At 41.7% G+C, this 25,226-nt stretch overlaps 1 protein-coding gene across 1 annotated transcript; it reads right to left on the bottom strand.

The window, feature by feature from the left end:
- Positions 1-1,765: 1,765 nt before the first annotated feature.
- Positions 1,766-25,016, bottom strand: LOC124606344 (cleavage and polyadenylation specificity factor subunit 4). The gene is made up of 5 exons (XM_047138327.1): positions 24,843-25,016; positions 24,567-24,770; positions 24,289-24,478; positions 16,679-16,838; positions 1,766-2,733 (listed from the first exon to the last, which is right to left on the bottom strand). The coding sequence occupies exons 1-5, from the start codon at positions 24,997-24,999 to the stop codon at positions 2,536-2,538; spliced, it is 909 nt and encodes a 302-aa protein (XP_046994283.1). The 5' UTR covers positions 25,000-25,016; the 3' UTR covers positions 1,766-2,535.
- Between the last annotated feature and the right edge of the window lie 210 nt (positions 25,017-25,226).

The raw sequence follows: 25,226 nt of genomic DNA on the forward strand, positions 1-25,226 counted from the left end.
TCCACAGGTAGGAGAATATCATCAAGGAGAGTTTCGGAAGAGATCACGCACTGGTGACTGAAGACAATATTAACCAACAGAAAGTTCAGAAACACCTCAATAACATTTGTTGACTTCAATAACTTCTATGAATCCATAGATAGAGAAAACCTCTCCAACAACCTGTAAGAAATAAATCGACAAGAAAGCTAATCCAGAAAGCATTAAAATGAAACATCCAAAGTGAAGTCCACGGAAGAGATCTAAGAACCATTCAAAATCAAGATGAGAGTGAGACTTGGAGATTGCATGCCACCCATTAGATGGCTTGTCACCAATTTTATTTAACGCATATTTAGAGAAAATAACCAGGACATGGGACAAAGGAGTTAACGGAGAAAAGATTGGGAAAGAAGATGATAGAACTATCAACATAAAATGTGTGTCCTTTGCTGATGATCAAAACAAATAATAAAAAAGTAACCCAAAGAAGCTCTAGATACAATACATAAAATCTCAGCCAAAATCAAAATACGAATCTCATACAAAAAAACAGTACAAGGACACAAAATCCACAGACACCCATTGGAAACTAAGTATGGACAAGCTAAGGCAAGCAGAAAGTTTCACATATCCGGGAAAGATTATACAGAAAATAGGACTGAACTAGTTATCCAGTGAAGCACAGATCACAAAACTACAGAAAGCACACAGACATACATGGAACTACTACAACAAAAGTAGTATCTCCAGCAATGGCAAATTACGAACTAAAATACAGTAGTCTTAGTAGAGGCCTTGTACATCTCAGAAACAACAGAAATCAAGGGGAGAACAAAACAGGAGACACAAAAACAAGAAAGAAAAAATTCTGAGAACGATCCACGGGCTGGTTCAAAAAGAGGAGATTTGGATAAAGAGATTGACAAAAGAACTGTACGGACAAACAGAGACAATTACAAACAACATCAGCAATGAAAAGGGCAATGTTCTATGCACACACAAATAGGATGCATGGAGACAGACACACCAAAATCATTTTTAATATAGTGACAATTAATACAGTGAAAATCAACTGACTAAAAGAAACCACAGAAGACCTCAATCAACTAAACATCACCACAGAAGATGTGAAAGATAAGAAAAAAGAAAAGAGGGGGAAAAAATCAGAAAGCACAAATTTGAGCAAACGCCCAGAGAGAGAGAGAGAGAGAGAGAGAGAGAGAGAGAGAGAGAGAGAGAGAGAGAGGAGGGCAGGGGGCAGGAAAGAAGTGGACAGAAGAGAGTAAGAAAAAAAGTGAAAATATGAGACTTTTTCAGAAGAAAGAGACAGAGAACGAAAAATGATTGTTTTAGTGCTCTCCTTAAGGGAGAATTGCCCATATTAATAATAATAAAATAATATCTTGCAAAAAGAGAAAAAGAGCTAATCTTGAAAATTTTTGACACCCCTTGTATTGTGAGCATTGTTCACTATTTCATTTCCATTTGTCTTCTGTATACAGATTTAAGTATTCTTTCCCTATTCACATGATGGTCCAGACCTTCAGTCACCATTGGTCATCTAGGGGAAAAAGAGCAAAACTAGTCAGATCTAGACAATCAGTCAATACTGCTGGTGTTCCAGATAGAAATCAGTGGAGCCTCAGATTTTTCAAATGGCAGAGAAGAGTTTGACTATCCTGCTCATTTCTTTGATGAGCGCATGATCTAAAACATAAACACTGAAATTAATCAGTACACTGGTAGTGCAAGACAGTAGGGAAGAAACTGGCTGAAAAAGGGGTAAATATTTACAACAATATATTTCATTCACACAAATTGACAAAATATTTGTACACTATTTTTCTGATAAAAGTTACACTTCCCACTAAAAAGGCCACAATTTGCTGCTCCGTCAGAAAGGAGAGTAGATGGTGGTGTAAAGACAACATGGGTTTCACATCTCAGAGAACTTCCGTGATCACAAAACCAAACATACTCGCACTTAAACAACAACAAAATATTCTCACTTTCAGTTACATAGTTTTAAACATTCCTGTACTGTTTTTAAGAATACAGACAAAATAATTATTGTACTGCTGGAGAGAGAGAGAGAGAGCGCATGTAAAACGTTTCTCTTCACAAATAATTATATTGTCTATTTGAATTTTATATACTAAAATAAACTCACACTTATGTAATGCACTTACATTTCACTTTTACATGATGCAGTAACCATGTTTCTATCATATTTCTGTACTTTGCAAAGTCATTTAAAAACAACTAAGAATGATGCCCCTTCACAGCCAAGTACCAAGTGAGAAGAGGTCGGTGTACAAAGGATTAATTAATTGTAATACCTTCCAAATATCACAGTAGTTTGGCATTCACAAACAGAAATCACTCCTTTAGATGCACGAATGTTACATATCTATTTCCTTAAATTAATACTGCCAGTAATCACATGATGATAAATGCAAATTACAGTCAATTATGAATGTGATAAAACTGAATAGTTCTGAAATGTGACACACACAAGAAAAATTATTCATTCACAAAAAATTCCCATTTCTGCTACCGTCGGTATCCTCCAGGAGGAGGAGGATTCTGGCTTTGGCTTAAAAATGCCAAGTGCCCCTTTGGGCACTTGTTTGCGTAATGTCCTTTACACCCACACTTGAAACATGTCACTTCTTCTAGAGGCTTCTGAGGCGGCTTTGGAGAATTGGCATCTTCATTTCCTTCTTTTCCAACATACATGAGATTTTTTGTCTGTAAAAAAAAAAAAAAAAAAAAAAAAAAAAAAAAAAAAAAAAAAAAAAAATTAAACATGACAAACTAGCATCTGCAGATAGTCATGATCTAGAGATATTATTAAAGAATTAAGCGAGTATGAAAATGAAGAAGAAAAGGCAGAAGTGAAGAGAGTACACATGCATGTGCACACTCACACACAGAATTTTCAGTTTTCATATCAAGTGTGTTACTATTTTCAAATTACACACAAATTGTCAATTTCAACTAGGAGATTTTTAAAACTTCAGCAAGGACACAACAACAGCAAGAAACATAGCGCAATTGCTTTAATGTTTGAGACTTATTACAAAAGTCGTGTGTGCCAACAAATGGTGTTTCTTACTTTGGTTAACTGCTAGATAATTGGTACTGCTGTTAATACATATAGAAAAAAAACTGCCGAGTGAAGGAATACAAACTAGCACAAAGACACAATAGGCAGAAAAATGCAGGTAGTGGCTTTGGACAGAGTAGGCAGGGATAAGGCGGGCGACAGAACATGGGTAGCTGAAGGTGAAAAAGCAGTTTCCTTATATTCACGATGAAACTGAAAGCAAACTAAGGAATCCAAAACATACATGATCATCTCCTCAAAAATACAATGTTTAACTCTAGCAGGTTGTGGTGAAAGTCATGACAGCTGACAAACCTTTACAGTATGTCTTAGGTGTGGAATTGAAATTCACTAATAGCAAGGATACTGGCCTGTCAGCAAATACATAATTTCTTTCTTACATTTTATAAAGTGGTTTTCCAAATGGGTATTATGTGGAAACTAAACAACATACTTCACAACTGACTCTGTGTAACATGGCATGCATCGACCTTCACGAGGCTGTTTGATATTTGATCATACTTGTTACGGTCTTCAGTCCAAAGTCTGGTTTGATGCAGCTCCCTGTGCTAGCCTATCCTATGCAAGTCTCACATCTAAAATAACTACTGCAACTTACATCCTTCTGTATCTGCTTACTGTATTCATCTCTTGGTCTCCCTCTATGGTTTTCCTTCCAATACTAAACTGGTGGTCCCTTGATGTCTCTGAATGTGTCCTATCAAGCAATCTCTTCTTCTATTCAAGTTACACCACAAATTTTCTCCCCAATTCTATTCAGTATTTCCTCATTAGTTACGTGACCTAACCATCTAATCTTTAGCATTCTTCTGTGTCATCATACTTACACAGCTCTTAATACTCACTTAGTTAATAACTGGTTCAATTTCTTACTTAGTTGTTTCTTGTAGCTGCATTTGGCATAACTGTCTTGAAACACACACTTTTAAAAGTGCTGTATTAACTTGCCAATTATTGAAAGAAAGTGGTTAATGGCATATCACTTATGTATATCTCTGGTAGATCAGTAAGAGTATCACACTCCCACGGAAGAGGTGTAATATGCTGATTATCCACTTTCTATCCTGGCATTGCTTTCACAAATCAAAATATTGTTTTAACTTTGTTTAGGAAATGACCTATTCAGAAGAGGTTATTTGTTGTTTTAATATGCCTGATGACCTTCTCCAATATTTTTTAGTTTTGTCTGTGGTACAATTCCTTTGCTGGGCTGTAAGTACACTTTGTATTATGATAGTGCTCCCATTTTCTCCTAAATGATATTGTAATGCTATTAATTTACCAAACTGGTTGCTTATTAGTATTTTATTTACGGTTGTAATTTATAAACAGGAAACAGTTATCAAAGAATGTGATGAAGCTTCGTAGCAATGTATTATGTTTGCCATTACAGATATCTCTGTTGTAGACTTCCACCAGGATTCACTTTAAATATTTACATTATAAATGGACTCATATCTTTGAATATGTTTTTGCTACCTTGTAAACTGACACGGCCTAGATATCAATAACTGTGTTTTATTACATGACTCAGTAAGTGTTTCACACAGTATGCCTTTAAACTAGAGAGCAATCTATGAGAATACTATAGAAAGTACACTTTCTACTTCAGGCTGTGGAATATAAGTACACCAATTAACACACTTTTACATGGACAATCAACTTAGAAGGTAATACTGAAATCACCAAACAAAATTAACTACCATCTTTAACAACTGAACAGGAAACAATCTCAAGTCTGGACTCATTGGTATTGTTAATATTTGGCACCATTTCTCATCAGATGCTACTTCAATCACACTTTATTATATAGTTAACAAAAATTCTGTATTTTGTACATGAATTTTTATTTCTATGTACCAAACACATTCCATCTATTCATGCTATGTATCATCAGTGTTACTCATTTTTAATGTCCTGTTCATATACCCATGTTATCTATATACTAAATGCATATTTTTTCCAATTAATATGCTACACATAAACATTTCACTGCACATAACCATAAAATTTAAATATATATATTTAGAGGCTACATCTTATTTCATTTCTACGTGAGGAGTTCTTCTTCACAGGTGGTAGGCATCACCATTTATGTAAAATGCGATGTTTGTTTAAAAGATATTAACATATTAAAACACTGTTGAGAAATAATATGTGAGGGCTGAGAAGGTACATATATTACAGGGCTAGTTGCCTCTGATGGATCTCAAGGCCGGAGGTCTTTACTAACACTGCAGAGGATATCAGACAATGGAAACCCCAGGGTAGAATATCAACAATACCAGGAAAAGAACAGTCTGCTACTCAACATAAAGAAGACATGTTAAGTTGCAAACAGACATAAGGAAAAAACTGTTACACATTTAGCTTTCGGCCAAAGCCTTCTTCAAAAAAGAAAATACATACACATTCATTTACACAAGCAAATACAACTCATACTCAACAGCAGCATTGCAGTCCGAGCTGCCCACCTGTCTGCAACTCAACATGTTATCTTTACAATGAGTAGCAAGCTTTCATTTTCACAACACTGTTGAAGACGATACTGATTTTACATCGTGACAGTATCGAAATCAGACATTTCATTTCATACACTTGCAACATTACTTTAGAAAGGCTATTACATGCAGTATCCACAACAGTGCTGCAAGAATTATTGTTGTTGCCATCTACAATCTGAAGATGGGCTGATGCAGCCCTCCATGCTACTCTATCCTCTCCAAATAACCTACATCTTCCAGACTCTGCTTGATCTCCTCCTACATTTTTACTTCACCCAACCCCTCTTCCCACACTTCCCTGCAATACTAAAGTAGTGATCTCTTGCTATCTGAGAATATGTCTTATCAACTGGTCCTTTTTGTCAAGTTGTGCCACAAATTTCTTGTCTCCCCAGTTCTTCTAAGTACCACCACAATAGTTATGTGATCTACTGATCTTATCTTCAACATTCTTCTGTAGCATCACATTTCGAAAGCTTCTATTCTCTTTTTATCTAAACTGTTTATCATCAATGTTTTACATTACAGACAAATACTTTCAGAAATGACTTCCTAACACTTAAACCTATATTTGACATTAACAAATTTTTCTTGTTCAGAAACACTTTTCTTGCCATTCCCAGTCTGCATTTTATATCCCCTCTATTTCAGCCATCAACAGTTCTTTTGTTGCCCAACTGGTAAATCTCATCTATTACTTCAAGTGTCTCATTTCCTAATCTGATTCCTTTATCATCACCTGATTTAATTTGACTACATTCCATTATTCTTGTTTTGCGTTAATCGTTTTCAAAAGACACTGCCCATTCCTTTCAACTGCTCTTTCGTCTTTTGCTGTCTCTGACAGAATTACAGCGAAACTGGCAAACCTCTACGTTTTTATTTATTCTTCCTGAACTTTAATTCCTACTCAAAATTTTTCTTTAGTTTCCTTTACTGCTTGTCCAATGTACAGACTGACTCCCTTCTCAACCATTGCTTCCCTTTATGCTACTCGACTCATAACTGCCACCTGGTTTCTGTACACAATGTAAACGACATTTTGCTACCTATATTTTACCCCTGCTACCTTCAGAATTTCAAAGAGAGTGTTCTGTCAACATTGTCAAAAGCTTTATCTAAGTCTATAAATGCTGTAAACGTATGTTTCCCTTTCCTTAACGTATCTTCTCAGATAAGTCATAGGATCAATCTTGCCTCTCATGTTTCTACATTTCTTCGGAATCAAAACTGATCTTCCCCGAGGTTAGCTTATAGAGTGGAAATTTATATGCAGCCTTTAATAAATGTGTTGATCAGTTTAAAGAGATGGGACCTGAATAAACTGAAAGAGACTGTGGAGAGTTTCAGAGAGAGCATTAGGGAACAATTGACAAGAATGGAGGAAAGAAATATAATAGAAAAAGAATGGGTAGCTTTGAGAGATGAAATAGTGAAGGCAGCAGAGGGTCAAGTAGGTAAAAAGATGAGGGCTAGTATAAATCCTTGGGTAACAGAATAGATATTGAATTTAATTGATCAAAGGAGAAAATATAAAAATGCAGTAAATGAAGCAGGCAAAAAGGAATACAAACGTCTCAAAAATGAGATCGACAGGAAGTGCAAAATGACTAAGCAGGGATGGCATGAGGACAAATGTAAGGATGTAGAGGCATGTATGCCTACTGGAAAATTAAAGAGAGCTTTGCAGAAAAGAGATCGACTTGCATGAATATCAAGAGCTCAGGCCGAAAACCAGTTCTAAGCACAGAAGGGAAAGTAGAAAGGTGGCAGGAGTATATAGAGGGTCTATACAAGGGCTATGTACTTGAGGGCAATATTATGGAAATGGAAGAGGATGTAGATGAAGATGGTTGGTTAGTTTAAAAGAGGGGGGAAGGGACCAAACTACGACGTCATCAGTCCCTTGTTCCTAATAAAACAATGCCACAAGTGTGAGAATAAAACAGATGAGACATATAACACAAAACACAAAGAAAGGATGACCACAAGAACGAAGGAAAGGCAATGAACACTAAAAGGAACAAAAGAGGACAATAAAACAGCAGAGAGGTGCAAGAAACAGTGATAAAGAGAGTAAAACAAGGAAGCAGATTACAGTGGTTGGCCGACCACGGAAATAAAAAGGAAAAGCCAGCCACTCTGCAACAAGTTAAAACCTTCACCCTAAAAGCACTAGGGTGCAGGACACAGAGGGACAAAGGACATGCGCTAAAATTCAGATCGAATGATAGAACCCACCCTCACAGATGAAATGTACAATCAAATCAGCCAATGAGGCGTTGTCTGCTAAAATCAGTGATAACGAGTCCGGCAACCAAAGACGAAGTTGCAGGGCAGCCAAAGGAGGACAGAGCAAAAGAATATGGACCACTGTCAAACCTGGTACCGCACCGACACTGAGGTGGGTCTTCAGGGTGCCGGGGGTAGCCGTGGGTTGCCCAGTCATGGCCAATGCGAAGCCGGCAGAGAACCACGGAGTGCCTGCGAGAGGCCCTCATCGAGTACTTCCACACATTCGTGGACCCCTTAATGGCTCACAGTTTGTTGTGCGTACTGAGATTTTGCCATTCAGTCTCCCAAAGCTGAAAAACCCTGCAGCATAATAACAAACACAGGTCAGCTGCGGGGATGCCCGTCTCCAGAAGTGGTTTCCGTGTAGCGTGTTTGGCCAGCCTGTCAGCAAGCTCATTTCCTGGGATTCCAACGTGACCAGGGATCCAGACAAACTTCATTGAACGACTGAACCATTCCAGGGCATAGATGGACTCCTGGATGGATGCTGCCAAAGGATGACGTGGACTGGTTGAAAAGTTTTCAGGCTGCTCAAGGAGTCAGTACATAAAAGAAAAGACTCCCCAAGGCATGAACGGAGATACTGAAGTGCACAAAAAATGGCCACCAGCTCCGTAGTGAATACACTGCAGCCATCGGGTAAGGAATGCTGTTCAATATGGCCACCGTGAACGTAGGCAAAGCCAACACGACCATCAGCCATCAGTGTAAACCACTTCAGAGCCTCGGAACACGTCAAGAATCGAGAGGAAGTGACAGCAGAGAGCCGCAGAATTAATGCAGTCCTTAGGGCTACACAAAAGGTCCAGACGAAGCTGCGGCTGAGGTGTACACCATGGAGGTGTCCATGAATGGACCTCAAGGAGAGATGGTACAGGCAAGGACTCCAGTTCAGACAGAAGCGATCGTATGCGAACTGCAATCGTTAGCCCCAACCTGGGCTGCCGATGGGGGAGATGGAATGCCACAGGCGGGAAAAGGAGACAGTAATTTGGATGCTGAGGAGAACTACGAATGTGTGCTACGTAACTAGCAAGCAGTTGTACACGTCTGATTTGCAATGGAGGGACCCCAGCCTCCAGCAGTACGCTGGTCACCGGACTCGTCCTAAAAGCTTCTGTTGCTAGTCAAACCCCGCAGTGGTGCACAGGGTCAAGTAAATGCAGTGCTGAGGGTGCTGCCGAACCATAAACCACACTCCCATAGTCAATTTGGGCTCTGTAGAGCTAGAGCAGTGTGCACCCCAATTGGTGTTGCTCAGGCAATGGAGGGCATTGAGGTGCTGCCAGCACTTCTGCTTAAGCTGACAAAGATGAGGAAGCCAAGTCAATTGAGTGTCGAAAATCAGTCCTAAGAAAAGATATGTCTCCACTACAGTAAGCGGATCATCATGAAGGTACAGTTCTGGGTCTAGGTGAACGGTACGACACTGACAGAAGTGCAAGACACACGACTTTGCAGCTAAAACTGGAAGCCATGGGCTAGAGCCCATGACTGTGCCTTGTGAATTGCTCCCTGTAGGTGACGCTCAGCAACTCCAGTACTGGAGCAGCAGTACAAAACGCAGAAGTCATCTGGATACAGGGAAGGTAAGAAGGAGGGCCTGACAGCTGCTGCTAGACCGTTAATGGACACTAAAAATAGAGAGACACTCAATACAGAGCCCTGTGGGACTCCATTCTCCTGGATATGGATGGAACTATGGGAGGCACCAACTTGGACATAGACAGTACAGAGTGACAGAAAGTTTCGGATAAAAATCAAGAGCAGGCCCCGGAGACCCCACTCATACAATGTGGCAATGATATGACGTCGCCAGCTCGTATCATATGCTTTTCGTAAATAAAAAAAGGCAGCAACCAGGTGTTGGCATCTGGGAAAGGCTGTTCGGATGGCAGACTCGAGGAGCACAAGATTATCAGTGGTAGAGTGACCCTGGTGGAAACCGCCCTGGCATGGAGCCACTAGGCTCCGGGACCCAACCCAACCCAACACAACTGCCGACATACCATACATTCCAGCAGCTTACAAAGAATGTTGGTGAGGCTGTTAAGGCCGATAGCTATCCACATCAAGTGAGTTTTTAAGGGGTTTGAGCAACGGAATTATAGTGCTCTCCCGGCATTGCGATGAAAAGACGCCATCGCACCAGATTCGGTTGAATATGATGAGGAGATATCACTTGTAGTCAGATGAGAGATATTTAATCATCTGGCTGTGGTTCCGATCAGGCCTAGGAGCTGTGTCGGGGCAATGTGCAAGGGCACTGAGGGGCATCCTCTCTGTAAATGGGGCGTTATAGGATTCACTGTGGCGTGTAGTGAATGAGAGGATGTTCCCTTCCAGCCGCCGTCTGACAGTGTGAAAGGTGGGGGGGTAGGGGGTGGGGGGGGGGAGGGGGGGGGTAATTCTCTAACACAGAGGCTTGAGCAAAGTGCTTGGCAATCGCGTTTGCGTCGGTAGATAACACACCATTTATGGTAACACTGGGAACACCTGTTGGGGTCTGGTACCCAAAAACACGTTTGATCTTTACCCAGACTTGGGAAGGTGACGTATAGCATCCAATGGTCAAAATGTATCTCTCCCAACATTCCTGCTTCCGTCGTTTGATAAGTTGGCAAACACGAGCACGAAGCCGTTTAAAGGCTATGAGGTGCTCCAGGGCAGGGTGCCGCTGTAGAGCTCGCCGACAATTCTTAATTGCTTCAGCGACTTCCAGTGGACACCAAGACACTGCCTTGCGCCTCAGGCACCCTAAAGAGTGAGGGATCGTGTTTTCTGCCACAGAAACAATTGTTGTAGTCACTTACTCAACCATGACGTCATTGCTACCATGTGGGGGAGATTCAACGGTGACAGCAAAGGTAAAAGTTTCCCAGTCCCTCATGTTTAAAGCCCATATGGGCAGGTGTCTGTAGGCCTGACGCTGGGGCAGTGACAGGATAATGGGGAAGTGGTCACTACCACACAGGTCGTCATGTGCTCTCCTGTGGATAGATGGGAGAAGTCCTGGGCTGCAAAGTGATAAATCAATAGCCGAGTAACTACCATGAGTAACACTGAAATGTGTGGCGGCCCCGGTATTTAAGAGGCAGAGGTCAAATTGAGACAGTAAAGTTTTGACATCTCTAGCTCAGCCAATAAGCACGGTGCCACCCCACAAGGGGTAAAGGGCATTAAAATCTCCAAAAAGTAGAAAAGGTTTAGGGAGTTGATCAATCAGTGCAGCTGCCAGAATGAGATTTTCACTCTGCAGCGGAGTGTGCGCTGATATGAAACTTCCTGGCAGATTAAAACTGTGTGCCCGACCGAGACTCGAACTCGGGACCTTTGCCTTTCGCGGGCAAGTGCTCTACCAACTGAGCTACCGAAGCACGACTCACGCCCGGTACTCACAGCTTTACTTCTGCCAGTACCTCGTCTCCTACCTTCCAAACTTTACAGAAGCTCTCCTGCGAACCTTGCAGAACTAGCACTCCTGAAAGAAAGGATATTGCGGAGACATGGCTTGGCCACAGCCTGGGGGATGTTTCCAGAATGAGATTTTCACTCTGCAGCGGAGTGTGCGCTGATATGAAACTTCCTGGCAGATTAAAACTGTGTGCCCGACCGAGACTCGAACTCGGGACCTTTGCCTTTCGCGGGCAAGTGCTCTACCAACTGAGCTACCGAAGCACGACTCACGCCCGGTACTCACAGCTTTACTTCTGCCAGTACCTCGTCTCCTACCTTCCAAACTTTACAGAAGCTCTCCTGCGAACCTTGCAGAACTAGCACTCCTGAAAGAAAGGATATTGCGGAGACATGGCTTGGCCACAGCCTGGGGGATGTTTCCAGAATGAGATTTTCACTCTGCAGCGGAGTGTGCGCTGATATGAAACTTCCTGGCAGATTAAAACTGTGTGCCCGACCGAGACTCGAACTCGGGACCTTTGCCTTTCGCGGGCAAGTGCTCTACCAACTGAGCTACCGAAGCACGACTCACGCCCGGTACTCACAGCTTTACTTCTGCCAGTACCTCGTCTCCTACCTTCCAAACTTTACAGAAGCTCTCCTGCGAACCTTGCAGAACTAGCACTCCTGAAAGAAAGGATATTGCGGAGACATGGCGTGGCCACAGCCTGGGGGATGTTTCCAGAATGAGATTTTCACTCTGCAGCGGAGTGTGCGCTGATATGAAACTTCCTGGCAGATTAAAACTGTGTGCCCGACCGAGACTCGAACTCGGGACCTTTGCCTTTCGCGGGCAAGTGCTCTACCAACTGAGCTACCGAAGCACGACTCACGCCCGGTACTCACAGCTTTACTTCTGCCAGTACCTCGTCTCCTACCTTCCAAACTTTACAGAAGCTCTCCTGCGAACCTTGCAGAACTAGCACTCCTGAAAGAAAGGATATTGCGGAGACATGGCTTGGCCACAGCCTGGGGGATGTTTCCAGAATGAGATTTTCACTCTGCAGCGGAGTGTGCGCTGATATGAAACTTCCTGGCAGATTAAAACTGTATGCCGTACCGAGACTCGAACTCAGCTCAGTTGGTAGAGCACTTGCCCGCGAAAGGCAAAGGTCCCGAGTTCGAGTCTCGGTCGGGCACACAGTTTTAATCTGCCAGGAAGTTTCAAATCAGTGCAGCTAATACATTCAGGGGTACTGCACCATCCGAAGGAAAATATACACTGCAGACAGTTATTTCCTGTGTTGTCCTTATTCTGACAGCCATAGTTTCAAGAGAGATTTGAAGGGGCACAGGTTCACTACAGACTGAACTTAGGACATAAACGCAAACTCCACCTGACACTCAATTATAGTCACTAATGGTTCCTGTAATATCCCTTATAGCCGCGGAGGGCAGGGGTCCGCATTGCCGGGAACCAGGTTTCCTGGAGAGCAATGCAGACAGCAGGTATAAAGCTTAACAGTTACCGTATCTCAGCCAGGCGGTGGAAAAACCTGCCTCAATTCCACTGGAGGATGACGTCATCTTGAGACTGGGAAGGCATGGAACATTCAATGAGGTAGAGTCACCTGCTGCCACCGACTTATTGCCTGAGCAGTTTATAACCATTGTGTCGGAGGGTCTGGTGAGATCTAGGTCCTCAGTAGACGCCAAAATCTCCACCCCATCCTCAGACACACAGCTGGTAGGTTGCCGTGGTGTGGACGCCACCGCAATTTCCTTGGTCTTAGGGGTTTTCTTTTTGGATTTCTCTCACTGCTCCTTGGGTTTCCCTGGCTGGGAGGACTTCGCTGGCTCAGTCTCCAGGACTGAGGATGAGCGTGATGCCCTACGACCAGCTGCTGGCAGGTGTCATCTTTGCCAGTAGCAGAAACCTGGGAAGGGAGTGACCCAAGGGACCCTTTCCTAGCGAGAGAAGCCAAAGAAGACTTACGTCCCCGATGGTTAGTGGATGTTGCTCCCAAAGTATGTGGTGCAGGAGCAACAGGGAGAGAAATGCCCCCCCCCCCCACCATCAAGGGGACAGGTGTGGTCTTCCGGCTCTGGGGTTGGCAGAGCTGATGGTGCCAGAACTGTTGTAGCAGCGGCATAAGAGGAAGTCATTCGCACAGGATGGAGTTGTTCTTATTTCCTCTTAGGCTCAGTGTAGGTCAGTCGGCTCAGCGTCTTGTGGTCCATGATTTTCCTTTCTTTCTGGAGAATCCTGCAGTCTGGCGAGCAAGGCGAATGGTGCCCTCCAAAGCAGACACAGATGGGAGGCAGGGCACATGGAGTATTGGGATGTGATTGGCGTCTGCAATCTGAACATGTGATGCTCGATGTACAGTGGGGAGACATATGGCCGAACTTCCAGCACCGCATCGGGGGAGGGATATAGGGCTTTACATCACAGCAGTAGACCATCAACTTGACCTTCTCAGGCAATGTATCACCCTCAAAGACCAAGATGAAGGCACCGGTGGCAACTTGATTATCCCTCAGACCCTGGTGGATACGCCAGACAAAATGTACACCTCGTTGCTCTAAATTGGTGCACAGCTCATCGCCAGACTGCAAAAGAAGGTCTCTGTGAAATATGATACATTTTGGACAAGCCCATCACCTCCCCAAACTTGTCCTCTAAATGCTCAACAAAAAACTGAAGCTTCATCGTCATGGAAGATTCCCCATCAGCTCTCAAACATACAAGGTACCAGGGCGAATAAGATCCCCTGCCATCCTTAGCCTGACGTTCCTCCCATGGTGTGGCCACGGAGGAAAACGATTTGGGGTAGTACCTCTGTGCGTTGAATTGAGCTCATGAAAGCTTCGAGATTGCTGGTGTTCCACCACTAGCAAGAGATGATGGACTACACTTCATCACTTGTCATCCGGCCAGATGCCACCCACTCTGACCAGGTGCCCTCCCCACAGGCGCCACCCAGCCGCAGCAAAGGCCACCTGGCAGGACGGCCATTGCCAGGAGTCCCGATGCCCCAGGGGTATGGGTATCTACCCCTTGGCATATGTGAGGAGTTCACGGTGCAGGCATCAGCAGGGTACATGGCGGCCCCAGCAAAACGGACTGGCTACCATGCTGGACATCAGGTGCAAAATTAGTCCATGGTCATCGTCGATGCAGGAAGCGACACTGCATACTGCATGGTGGAAAACACACCCAGTAAGGTGTCCCCACCCAAGAGATGGAGAATGGGTGGGACTGCATTGTGAGGACGAGAAAGTGGGCTAAAGATCTCAATGCACGATGGACACAATGCACCATGTAAGGCACAGTTCCCCAACTGGCTCGACCTTCAGGAAAATTTTGAAGAATGGATGTCAATCCCTACAGGGGACCATCACATAAAGGCCAAAACATGTGAAACTCCTTTTAGTTGCCTCTTACAACAGGCACGAATACCTCGAGCCTATTCTAACCCCCGGACCCACAAGCGGCAGATGAAGTTGGAAAGGAAGATATGATACTGCATGAAGAATTTGACAGAGCACTGAAAGACCTAACTCAAAACACTGGGAGTAGACAGCATTCCATTAGAACTACTGATAGCCTTGGGAGAGCCAGCCCTGGCAAAACTCTACCAAGATGTATGAGACAGGCGAAATACCCTCAGACTTCAAGAAGAATACAGTAATTTCAATACCAAAGAAAGCGGGTGGTGACAGGTGTGAAAATTACTGAACTATCAGTAAACTAAGTCACGGTTGCAAAATACTAACATGAATTGTTTACAGACGAATGGAAAAAATACTAACAGAATTCTTTTCAGACAAATGGAAAAACTGGTAGAAGCTGACCTCGGGGAAGATCAGTTTGGATTCTGTAGAAATGTTGGAACTTGTGAGGCAATACTGACCCTATGACTTATCTTGGAAGATAGATTAAGGAAAGCAAACCTACGTTTCTAGCATTTGTAGACTTAGAGAAAGCTTTTGACAATGTTGACTGGAATACTCTCTTTCAAATTCTGAAGGTGGCAGGGGTAAAATACAGGGAGCGGAAGGCTATTTAAAATTTGTACAGAAACCAGATGGCAGTTATAAGAGTCGAGGGGCATGAAAGGGAAGGAGTGGTTGGGAAGGGAATGAGACAGGACTGTAGCCCATCCCCAATGTTATTTGGTTGGTTGGTTGTTTCGGGGAAGGAGACCAGACAGCGAGGTCATCGGTCTCATCGGATTAGGGAAGGACGGGGAAGGAAGTCGGCCGTGCCCTTTCAAAGGAACCAGCCCGGCATTTGCCTGGAGCGATTTAGGGAAATCACGGAAAACCTAAATCAGGATGGCCAGACGCGGGATTGAACCGTCGTCCTCCCAAATGCGAGTCCAGTGTCTAACCACTGCGCCACCTCGCTCGGTAATGTTATTTAATCTGTATATTGGGCAAGCAGTAAAGGAAACAAAAGAAAAATTTGGAGTAGGAGGAGAAATAAAAATTTTGAGGTTTGCCGATGACACTGTAATTCTGTCAGAGACAGCAAAGGACCTGGAAGAGCAGCTGAATGGAATGGACAATGTATTTAAAGGAGGATATAAGATGAACATCAACAAATGCAAAGCAAGGATAATGGAATGTAGTTGATTTAAATCAGGTGATGCTGAAGGAACTAGATTTGGAAATCAGTAGTAGTTCAGTTTTGCTATTTGTGGAGCAAAATAACTGATGATGGTCGAAGCAGAGAGGATATAAAAAGCAGACTACCTATGGCAAGGAAAGCGTTTCTGAAGAAGAGAAATTTGTGAACATCAAGTATAGATTTAAGTGTCAGGAAGTCGTTTCTGAAAGTATTTGTATGGAGTGTAGCCATGTATGGAAGTGAAACGTGGATGATAAATAGTTTAGACAAGAAGAGAATAGAAGCTTTTTAAATGTGGTGCTACGGAATTCTGAAGATTAGATGGGTAGATCACGTAACTAATGAGGAGGTACTGAGTAGAATTTGGGAGAGGAGGAATTTGTGGTACAACTTGACTAGAAGAGGGGGATCAGTTGGCAGGACATGTTCTGAGGCATCAAGGGATCACCAGTTTAGTATTGGAGGGCAGCGTGGAGGGTAAAAATCTTAAGAGGAAGACCAAGAGATGAATACACTAAGCAGATTCAGAAGGATGCTGGTTGCAGTAGTTACTTGGAGATGGAGAAGCTTGCACAGGATACAGTAGCATGGAGAGCTGCATCAAACAGTCTCTGGACTGAAGACCATAACAACAACAGTCTTTCAGCATCAACCATCAATTTTCTTCTGTGAAAACAATCATCACTCAATAAATATAAAAGCCTGTAAAGTAAAAATAGCATGTAGACGAAATACCCTCAATTCCTCTTGTTTAGACTGCACATCCCGCATGTCAGGTGGCATTTTATTGCAAAACAATGCTTTATGTCCTGTTTCTCCACAGTAATGGCAAGTAATAATAACCTTCTTCCCATCTTTTTGTTGGACATCTGTTGCTGGAAGTTCAAATCGTGGACTGAAACAAAAGCAGGAACAAAGAAAAAACTGATGAGCTACCACAAAGTAAAACTACATGTCATAACCATCACTCTACTAAAACAACAATGTGTATTTAATATTTAATGCGTTTGCTTGTATATGTCCTTCCTTCACTTTTAAGAAGTAGAATGACATGGTAAGGAGCAATCAGTGTCAGATTACTGTCCTTGTCCCTGTCTCTCAAAATATGACCCAGGTGAACCTGTAACTGTTCAAATTCCCTAATTTAAATTATCGCATAATTGTAATCTTTGGAGAAAAATGTTACAGAAATAATTTTGAATCTTGCATCAATATTTTCATCAGTGACACATTACAAGATGAATTTAGTTGCACTGGAGAAAGACGTGAAACAGTAGAATTTCATCAAACAAACTAGTGAATTCTTGTCAGCCAAAAATGATGCATAGGTATGAGAAATATCTTAAAATTATGCATCTAAAACACATAGCGACACTTCCACTGCTCTGTTAAATTTGTTCCTGTTGATTCTCAAAACATTGGTAATCCTGTAATGTTATTGTGTGTGCATGGCTGTGTGCTGCGTAATCCTTAGAGCAGCTGGTAGTATGCTCCAAATATTACATTTATAAGGCACTGATAATCTGTCACCTACATTTTTAGTTTTAATTCTAAACATATTCACACTCCAGCATGCATTATTGTTTCCTTAAGCAATGTAAGTGTGTTCCATGCTTCACTACAGCAAACTCTGGGCTCCTACAAGATATTATCCAACATCAGTGATGGCTTTTACTCACTTTTTTATGCAAGGGTACTGTTACTACTGAGTGAGAGGGATGATTAAAATACGAGATAGACCAATAGTATATAACCAAATGTGGGGATGAATGAAAGGGGGTTTCGAGTAAAGTTTTATTCGCTGTTGATGGTCAGTAAGCATCAGACTGCAAACTGATTTGGAACTTTCTGGAAGATTAAAACTGTTTTCCAGACTGGTACACAAACCACGGACCTCTCTTTTGTTGTCAAGTGCTTTACTGATTGAGCTCTCCCACACAGTATGTGGGACAGCTTATGTGAAGTTTGGAAGATAGGAGAGAGGTACTGTGAAAGTGAAGTTGTGAAAGCAAGGCCTAAATGCTTGGATAGCTCAAGCAGTAGAGAATTTGACCATAAAGGCAAAGGTCCCAGCTATGAATCTCAGTCTGGTATAGAGTTTTAATCCACCAGGAGATTTCAAAATGAAAAGTAGTGATGACTCTTGTGTGTTAGTGTTGGGTCAACTCAAATGTCAAAGATCACATATAAAGATAACAAAATGTGGAAGAGTGTTATTTTGAATAATTGATTATCATTTAAATCTTCTGGCAAGTTATATAGGGTATTAATGGCAAGAAAACCGTCAAGCTGCAGACACCAGCACAATGGAATCATATTAATAGGTGTGTATTTATTGGTTCCCCCAAAGGGAAAGCTTAGCAATCAGTTCAACCTTATTTTATATATGTGTTGATTGCTCAACATTACAAACTACACTGATGTGTCAAAAGTCATGGGATACCTTCTGATATTGTGTCTGACTTCCTTTCGCCTAGGATAGTGCAGCAACTCAACATTGAAGTCGTTTCTGAAAGTATTTGTATGGAGTGTAGCCATGTATGGAAGTGAAACATGGATGATAAATAGTTTAGACAACATGGCATGGACTCAACAAGTCACTGGAAGTCACCTACATAAATACTGAGCCATGCTGCCTTTAAAGCCATCCATAATTGCGAAAGTGTCGCTGGTGGGTGGCTAAATCATTTGCTCAAATTGTCCAGAACATTATTCAAACCAATTGTGAACAATTGTGACCTGCTGACATGGCACACTGATATCCATAAAAATTCCATCCTTGTTTGGAAACATGGCATCCGTGAATGGCTGCCAAAGGTTTCCAAGTAGCTGTTCATAACCATTTCCAGACAATGATTGATTCCCGTGGACCACAGGACCCAGTCCATTCCATATAAACACAGCCTACACCATTACACAGCCACGACCAGCTTGCATACTGCCTTGTTGACAACCTGGGTCCATGGCTTCATGGGGTCTGTTTATACTCGAATCCTACCATCAGCTCTTACCAGCTGAAATTGGGACTCATCTGACCAGGCCACTGTTTTCCAGTAGTCTACGATCCCACTGATATGGTCTTGAGCCCAGGAGAGGTGCTACCGGCGATGTCGTGCTGTTAGTAAAGGCACTCGTGGCAGCTATCTGCTGCCACAGTCCATTAATTCCAAATTTAGCTGCACTGTCCTAACACATACTTTCGTTGTACATCCCCTTGACACTGTGTATGTCAGAATATTGAATTCCCTTACGATTCCCAAAATGGAGTGTCCCATGCATCTAGCTCCAACTACCACTCTGCATTCAAAGTCTGTTAATTCCCGTCATGTGGCCATAATCACATTCTAAACCTTTTCACATGAATCACCCAAAAACAAATGACACACTGCCAGTGCAATGACCATTTATACCTTGTGTACATAATACTACCACCCTTTGCATGTGTGTACATCACTATCTCATGACTTTTGTCACCTCAGTGTAGACAGCGAATGGTTACCTTTAAACCCCAGCTGTGTGTGAGGATGGAAAGAAGTGACTTTTTCAAATAGTGCAACTGATATTAATGTTGAATCCTTAGTTTTTGGTACTGCCAGGCTGATTGGTAACTGTTCTGATGAAATTTCATTCTCAGAGATTTGGTTAGGGGCAAAAGGGAGACAAAAACAGTAGAAAATGATTAACATCAGTGTCAAATCCATAATATTCATGGTTGGTGGGCAGAATGGAGATAGTCCTGATGGAAATTGATCCATAGGAGTGGGTGTGGGCGGGCGGTGACATGTAAAGAAAGAAGATGTATGGAAAAATTTCATCTTAACTTGGTACACATATCACTCACTACTTGGAAAAAACCTTGGGGGTAAGACATGTATGACCCTCCCCCCCCCCCCCCCCCCTCTCTCTCTCTCTCTCTCTCTCTCTCTCTCTCTCTGTGTGTGTGTGTGTGTGTGTGTGTGTGTGTGTGTGTGTGTCAGGGTTGGAGTTGCATGCAGGCAGTGGTGGTGGTGATGATATGGAAAAAAAGTGCAAGATGAAAATTTCGAATCCATATGTCTTAAGGGCTCACTCTACAGGTGAGGTAACAGTGAGAATGGGTGACATGAAAACAAGTAACAGGATAAAGCAGGGAAATCAGCTAGAGGAGCACAAATAAAAAGTTATTTCTTTCTGTTTTTGGTAAATGTAGGATCCACTTGAAGAACTCCATGCTGGCACTAAACATAGCTTCACTGCCCCATGTCTATTGTCAGGCACCTCACTCCACTGGTATTTCGATGTTAATTTACTGATGTTAGGCTTTATGGTATAGACTTATCTGTTAGGAGTCTTTGTAAATTTTTATTAGTAGCAAACTGCTCTCTGCATATTTGGGAATATAATTACAAGCACAGTAGCAAAGATGAAATTAGAGTGATCTCTCTTATTTCCTCGAGTTCATGCTTTCCAATTATGAAAAAACTTACAGATAGTAAATAATCACAATTAAGTTTGTTTAAGTAATACTAAACATCTAGTAGCTTCTCGGTGAGCGTGTTGGGCGCATAAAACATGCAACGAGATTGCTGAGTAAAATGGATCTTAAAACACAGTCCCACAAAATGTTCTTTTTAAAAGTAAATAGTAATTATAATATTTCACATGTTGGATTAATGCATCCATACCATGAGAAGTTTTAAGGACTTTTCTGATTAAGTTACAATACAAAATTACTTAATATAACTTTTTTGTAAACTGACAACAAGGCTTGAGCTTTACATCAATTCTGCTGAATTTGTAATCCATTGGCTGTTGCTGCAAAAGGAGCACTGCACTCTTGTCTCTTATAACTGTATGTAAAACACATTCTGTTAAAATGTGGTGCACAGATATCTGTGCACCACAAGCACTGTATACTGGTGGGTCCCCTCATCAGAGGAGGAATACATGTGTCAGATGACAGTTCTCTATCTTGAGGTGGATTAAAAGTATTTCCTTCTGCCTCAGTGCCCAAGAGGAGGAATGCCATGACTGTGTTTTTTGTTTCACCAACTGAAGCTTCTTGTTTCTCAACACTAACCACTTCCCTCATAGAAGGATGATACTGTGCCTCAAAAGCAAGGTAAGTGCTTGTACAGTAGCAGCACTTTATGAAATGGATTTTCCAATCAAGGATCCTTAGCTGCTTCACTATCCTGCATTCTCATGTTCCTGAGACCAAGCTAAATGACACCACTTTGCCCTGCCTCTACAAGTGGAACTGACATGGTAGATCATCTGAATATATCTTCCTGCTGTGTATATGTGATGGACAGCCTATTAAAGGGCACATAGGGAGTCAGTGTAGATGAGCATGATTACATTTTGTAGCATGATTGCATCAATTCTGCTCCAGCACCCTCAATATCACATATATACTGGGAATCTCTTACATAAGCAAAACTTGAAAGCATATCCTGAAAATAATACAGCACAGCCATTGGAATCCCCTTGCTTCGACCCACCAGCATAAACTACAACACAGAAGCAATACTCAGATAAAAAATCTGTAAAAACAATTAAAAAATACAGAATGGGGTACAACTCTTTTTGGACACTGGTAATTCTACAATCATTTTGGGTCTGCTTATTAACCAGAGCAGCAAATGAGTCTTACCTTGATTAAGCACAGAAATATCGTTCCCATTAAGGACCACTAGACCCTGATTCATGCAAACCCTTAATGGCCTCCTTACTAGCAGTTTACTTCCGAATAGTTACTCCGCTGAAGGACGAGCAATGGTATGGAATGTTGGTGACTGTTGGATCAAAAGTAGGCTGCATTGCTATGAGTGACAGCTGCACTTGTCTGATCCCTGATGCATTCAGTTCAGAGCAGAAACATTCAATCATTTTGGCTCTGTCAAATCAGTATTGTTGACTGTGCTCTGTTATAGAACTACACTTTTTATTCACTTCTCCTTGAAATAATATATGTTATTTGTCTCCAAAATGGCTGAAAAAATATGTAGGCTAAGTGAAATCACTGAAATGTGGAGACTTACTGAAAACATTCATATAACAATATAACTGACATAATTTTCAGAGACTTGTCAGTCAGATGTCTCCATTACGTGAGAACACTCATATCCAGAGAGTGACAAACAAATTTCATACAGCTGACATGGCCACAGAGACTTGTTTCGTTCAACTGGAAAAGCCAGTTTAAAAAAAACTAGCCATTCAGTTGTCCCGTAAGTACTGCCTAATGGACCACAAAAACTATTTGGAGTGATTTTTTGAGAATGTCAGGATGCAACGCTGTGTCCAAGACCTGTCAGGGAAACTAAGTATCCATCCAAACCTAGTCTCACTTGCCTGGGTAAGCCCTATACAACTGTGGCACAGCAGGTTCCCCAAATGTAACCTGGGAGCGAATGTTCTGTCTCAACTGCCACTCACCTCATTGGCAATTAGCACATCCTAAAGGTTGAGATTTATTTTTTTATATTAGTTCCTACAGTCCTCGATATCTAGGTAGTTAAGTCATGGTCCCCATTTCCTGTGACACACAATTATCCACTGCAGCACCACATCATGGTCACAGAAGCATGCACACAGCTTATGCTTACGTATGACAGCTGGCATTGACTAGCCCCCAGCTCATGAAACCATGGTTTGCCAAACCCATGCCAGTCAAAAAAGATTGAACTGCCCGAGTTGCTTGCTATTTGGCACAAGCTGAGGGGCATGTGTAGCCAGCTGAATGCCACATATGCAGTGACCATTACCTCTTCTCATATCCTAACTGGAGGCAGTAGCACTCTAAAAGAGATGGCTAGTGATATCAACACACCAGTTGACAACACATGGACATGACAAATGGAAGTTTCAGCTGATTGGCATATGGCACAAGCATCAGGCATAACTCCAAGGAAGAGGACTACTTGTGCCTCATTGGGCAGCTTCTAACTGGCTGCACAAGCTAGGTACGTCTCTTCTGCTTCCTTTAGTGAAAATGTGAAGGTAAATGACTTCTTGAATTGGATAACAATACAATATACCATGCAAACTGAATAAATAAATAAACAAATAGGAAAGGTGCACCATTTTACATTCCACATGAAATGTTGTAACTGTTTCATATACATTGGCTACAAGGAATAAGAGGGTCTCATTCGAAAGACTGCCACCATCAATCTGAAACTCCACTTAGTCTCAGAGAATAGTTCAAAATGTAATGGAGCAATAAAGCCCCAAACACAAGTCTTCTGCAGGAGCAAAGAGTTCACATGGCCTGTTCGTAGACTTCATTTTTGTTTCAGATAGAGGTGCAAGAGAAATATGAAGACAACTGGTATCATTTATAGTCAATGGGCATGTATTGTAACCACTTAGGTACATGTTACCTAGCTACTTAAATAGAAAGGTGTTGTGTACATAGAGTCCAAAGGAAAGGAAGAGAACAGTTCGAGTCTGGGTGACTTTAAACTTTTTCTCTCTACAGTGCATGAGGTGTGTGACTCACTAGCACTTCCAATAAACATAAAAAAATACTCAAGTGTTCTACACCATTATACTTCAAAATGACTGATGCCTACCTCCATAGCTCAGATCAGTTTTACTTGATAGCAATCACAAAGTGACACATCATCATTAAAAATGCAACTAAAATTGCAAGCCACAACTCTTCATATCAACAAGTTGAATGAAACATCAAAAACTGATAAAGGCATGACTAAAGCAAGAGTGAGTAGTGCCATGGGTTGTGGTAAGAAATTTCAGGCTATGAAAACATTTAGAAATGTGCTATAGATCAGCCTGCCACCAAAAACAAGATTTTCTGCCACCATAAACAAGATTTCAGGGGAAGGGTTGGCAGTGTGGAAGGGAATATAATTGTCACATTTACATCAAAAATGGCCCCTTTTTTTCTTGGGGCAGAGTAGCAAGAAATTATCAATAGTCGCAGCAGAGGAATGTTACAATTTTTACACAAGTCATACTGATGCACTTGAAAGTACTACCTACATTATTTATCTATATTTTTCATTTAAAATGTGTAGAAGTAAAAACAATAGTCTCTCAAACATCTGACCATAGCTCTTCATAAAAAAGTAGGATACTGACGGTCTTCATAAAAAGCAGGATACTGACACTTTTGATGATTGTAATGAGCCCCCTCTGTGTACGAAGCACAAACTGCCTAAAAATTATTCAGCCACAAAATGTTGAGATTACAATTGCTGCGAGTTACACACACTGAGTTCAGGACAATGGCTTGCGCTCGCCTTGTTTATACAACTAAAACAACGCAAAGCACATTTATAAATTGTTCACAATATCAAAACGAACTTAATCTGTTCCTAAGCAACAAATATACTCACTGCATAAATTTGCATTCTGGTCCGTCAAGACAGAGTCCTGCTAAGTAGTTCATACACAAGACTCTTCTTACGTGTCTATGCCGACAATTTGGGCCATGTCTACAAAATCCTCTGTCATACCATGGGCAGTCTTTAATTTTACTTTCTGGGTCAATATGTAAAAATGGGCACTCTTTGTTATGACAGGCATCTGCAAATCAAAGAGTAGATAACGATATATAATGCACTTGCATATAGCTCTGAAGCGTAAATAAATAAAAAATACTTATTGAACTTACTAAATCTTGAATAAAAATAACATTCTGGCATTTTACTCATGTCATATTCGTGCAAAAATTCACATTGGTCTCCTTTTTTGCACAGTCCACGAAGCCAATGTTTACAGACTATTGTTCTGTCACCGCGAACATGTCGAAAAGGGCAGGCAGGACCTTTGGCACAATTTCCTTTTGGGTAAAATTCGCAGACAGCAGCAATAGATTCTGCAGAAGAAGAAGATACAAGTTATAGAATGAACTCGGGCCTGTCACTTCACAGTCCAACATTATACATACTGTCCATTCCCGCAAACGGTAATGGGAGAGCTCCATATTGCTCCTCCAAGGCAATTTCAATGTCAAACTTTACGTTGTCCACACTAGCAACAATAAACTCCATAACGCAAGTTATTAACACAACACTCAAACACTCAAAATAAACAACACAAAGCATTTCAAATAAGATATTACATTCACTAATGAAACTCTGGGAAGAACAAAGAACACACAGAGTTTCAATCTCGTCGATGTATCGCCACTCGAATGAACTATTTTCAAACAAACTAGAAGCAAAAGCTTTTGCCATTAGCAACACCCATAACCGTAGCTTTTGTATATGAGTTTCATAGTTATCTTAACAATTTTTATTTCATATATGGAATAAAATTAGCTTTTGATATT

The sequence above is a fragment of the Schistocerca americana genome, chromosome 3 (genome assembly GCF_021461395.2).
Source record: "Schistocerca americana isolate TAMUIC-IGC-003095 chromosome 3, iqSchAmer2.1, whole genome shotgun sequence".
Taxonomy (NCBI): Eukaryota; Metazoa; Arthropoda; class Insecta; order Orthoptera; family Acrididae; genus Schistocerca; species Schistocerca americana.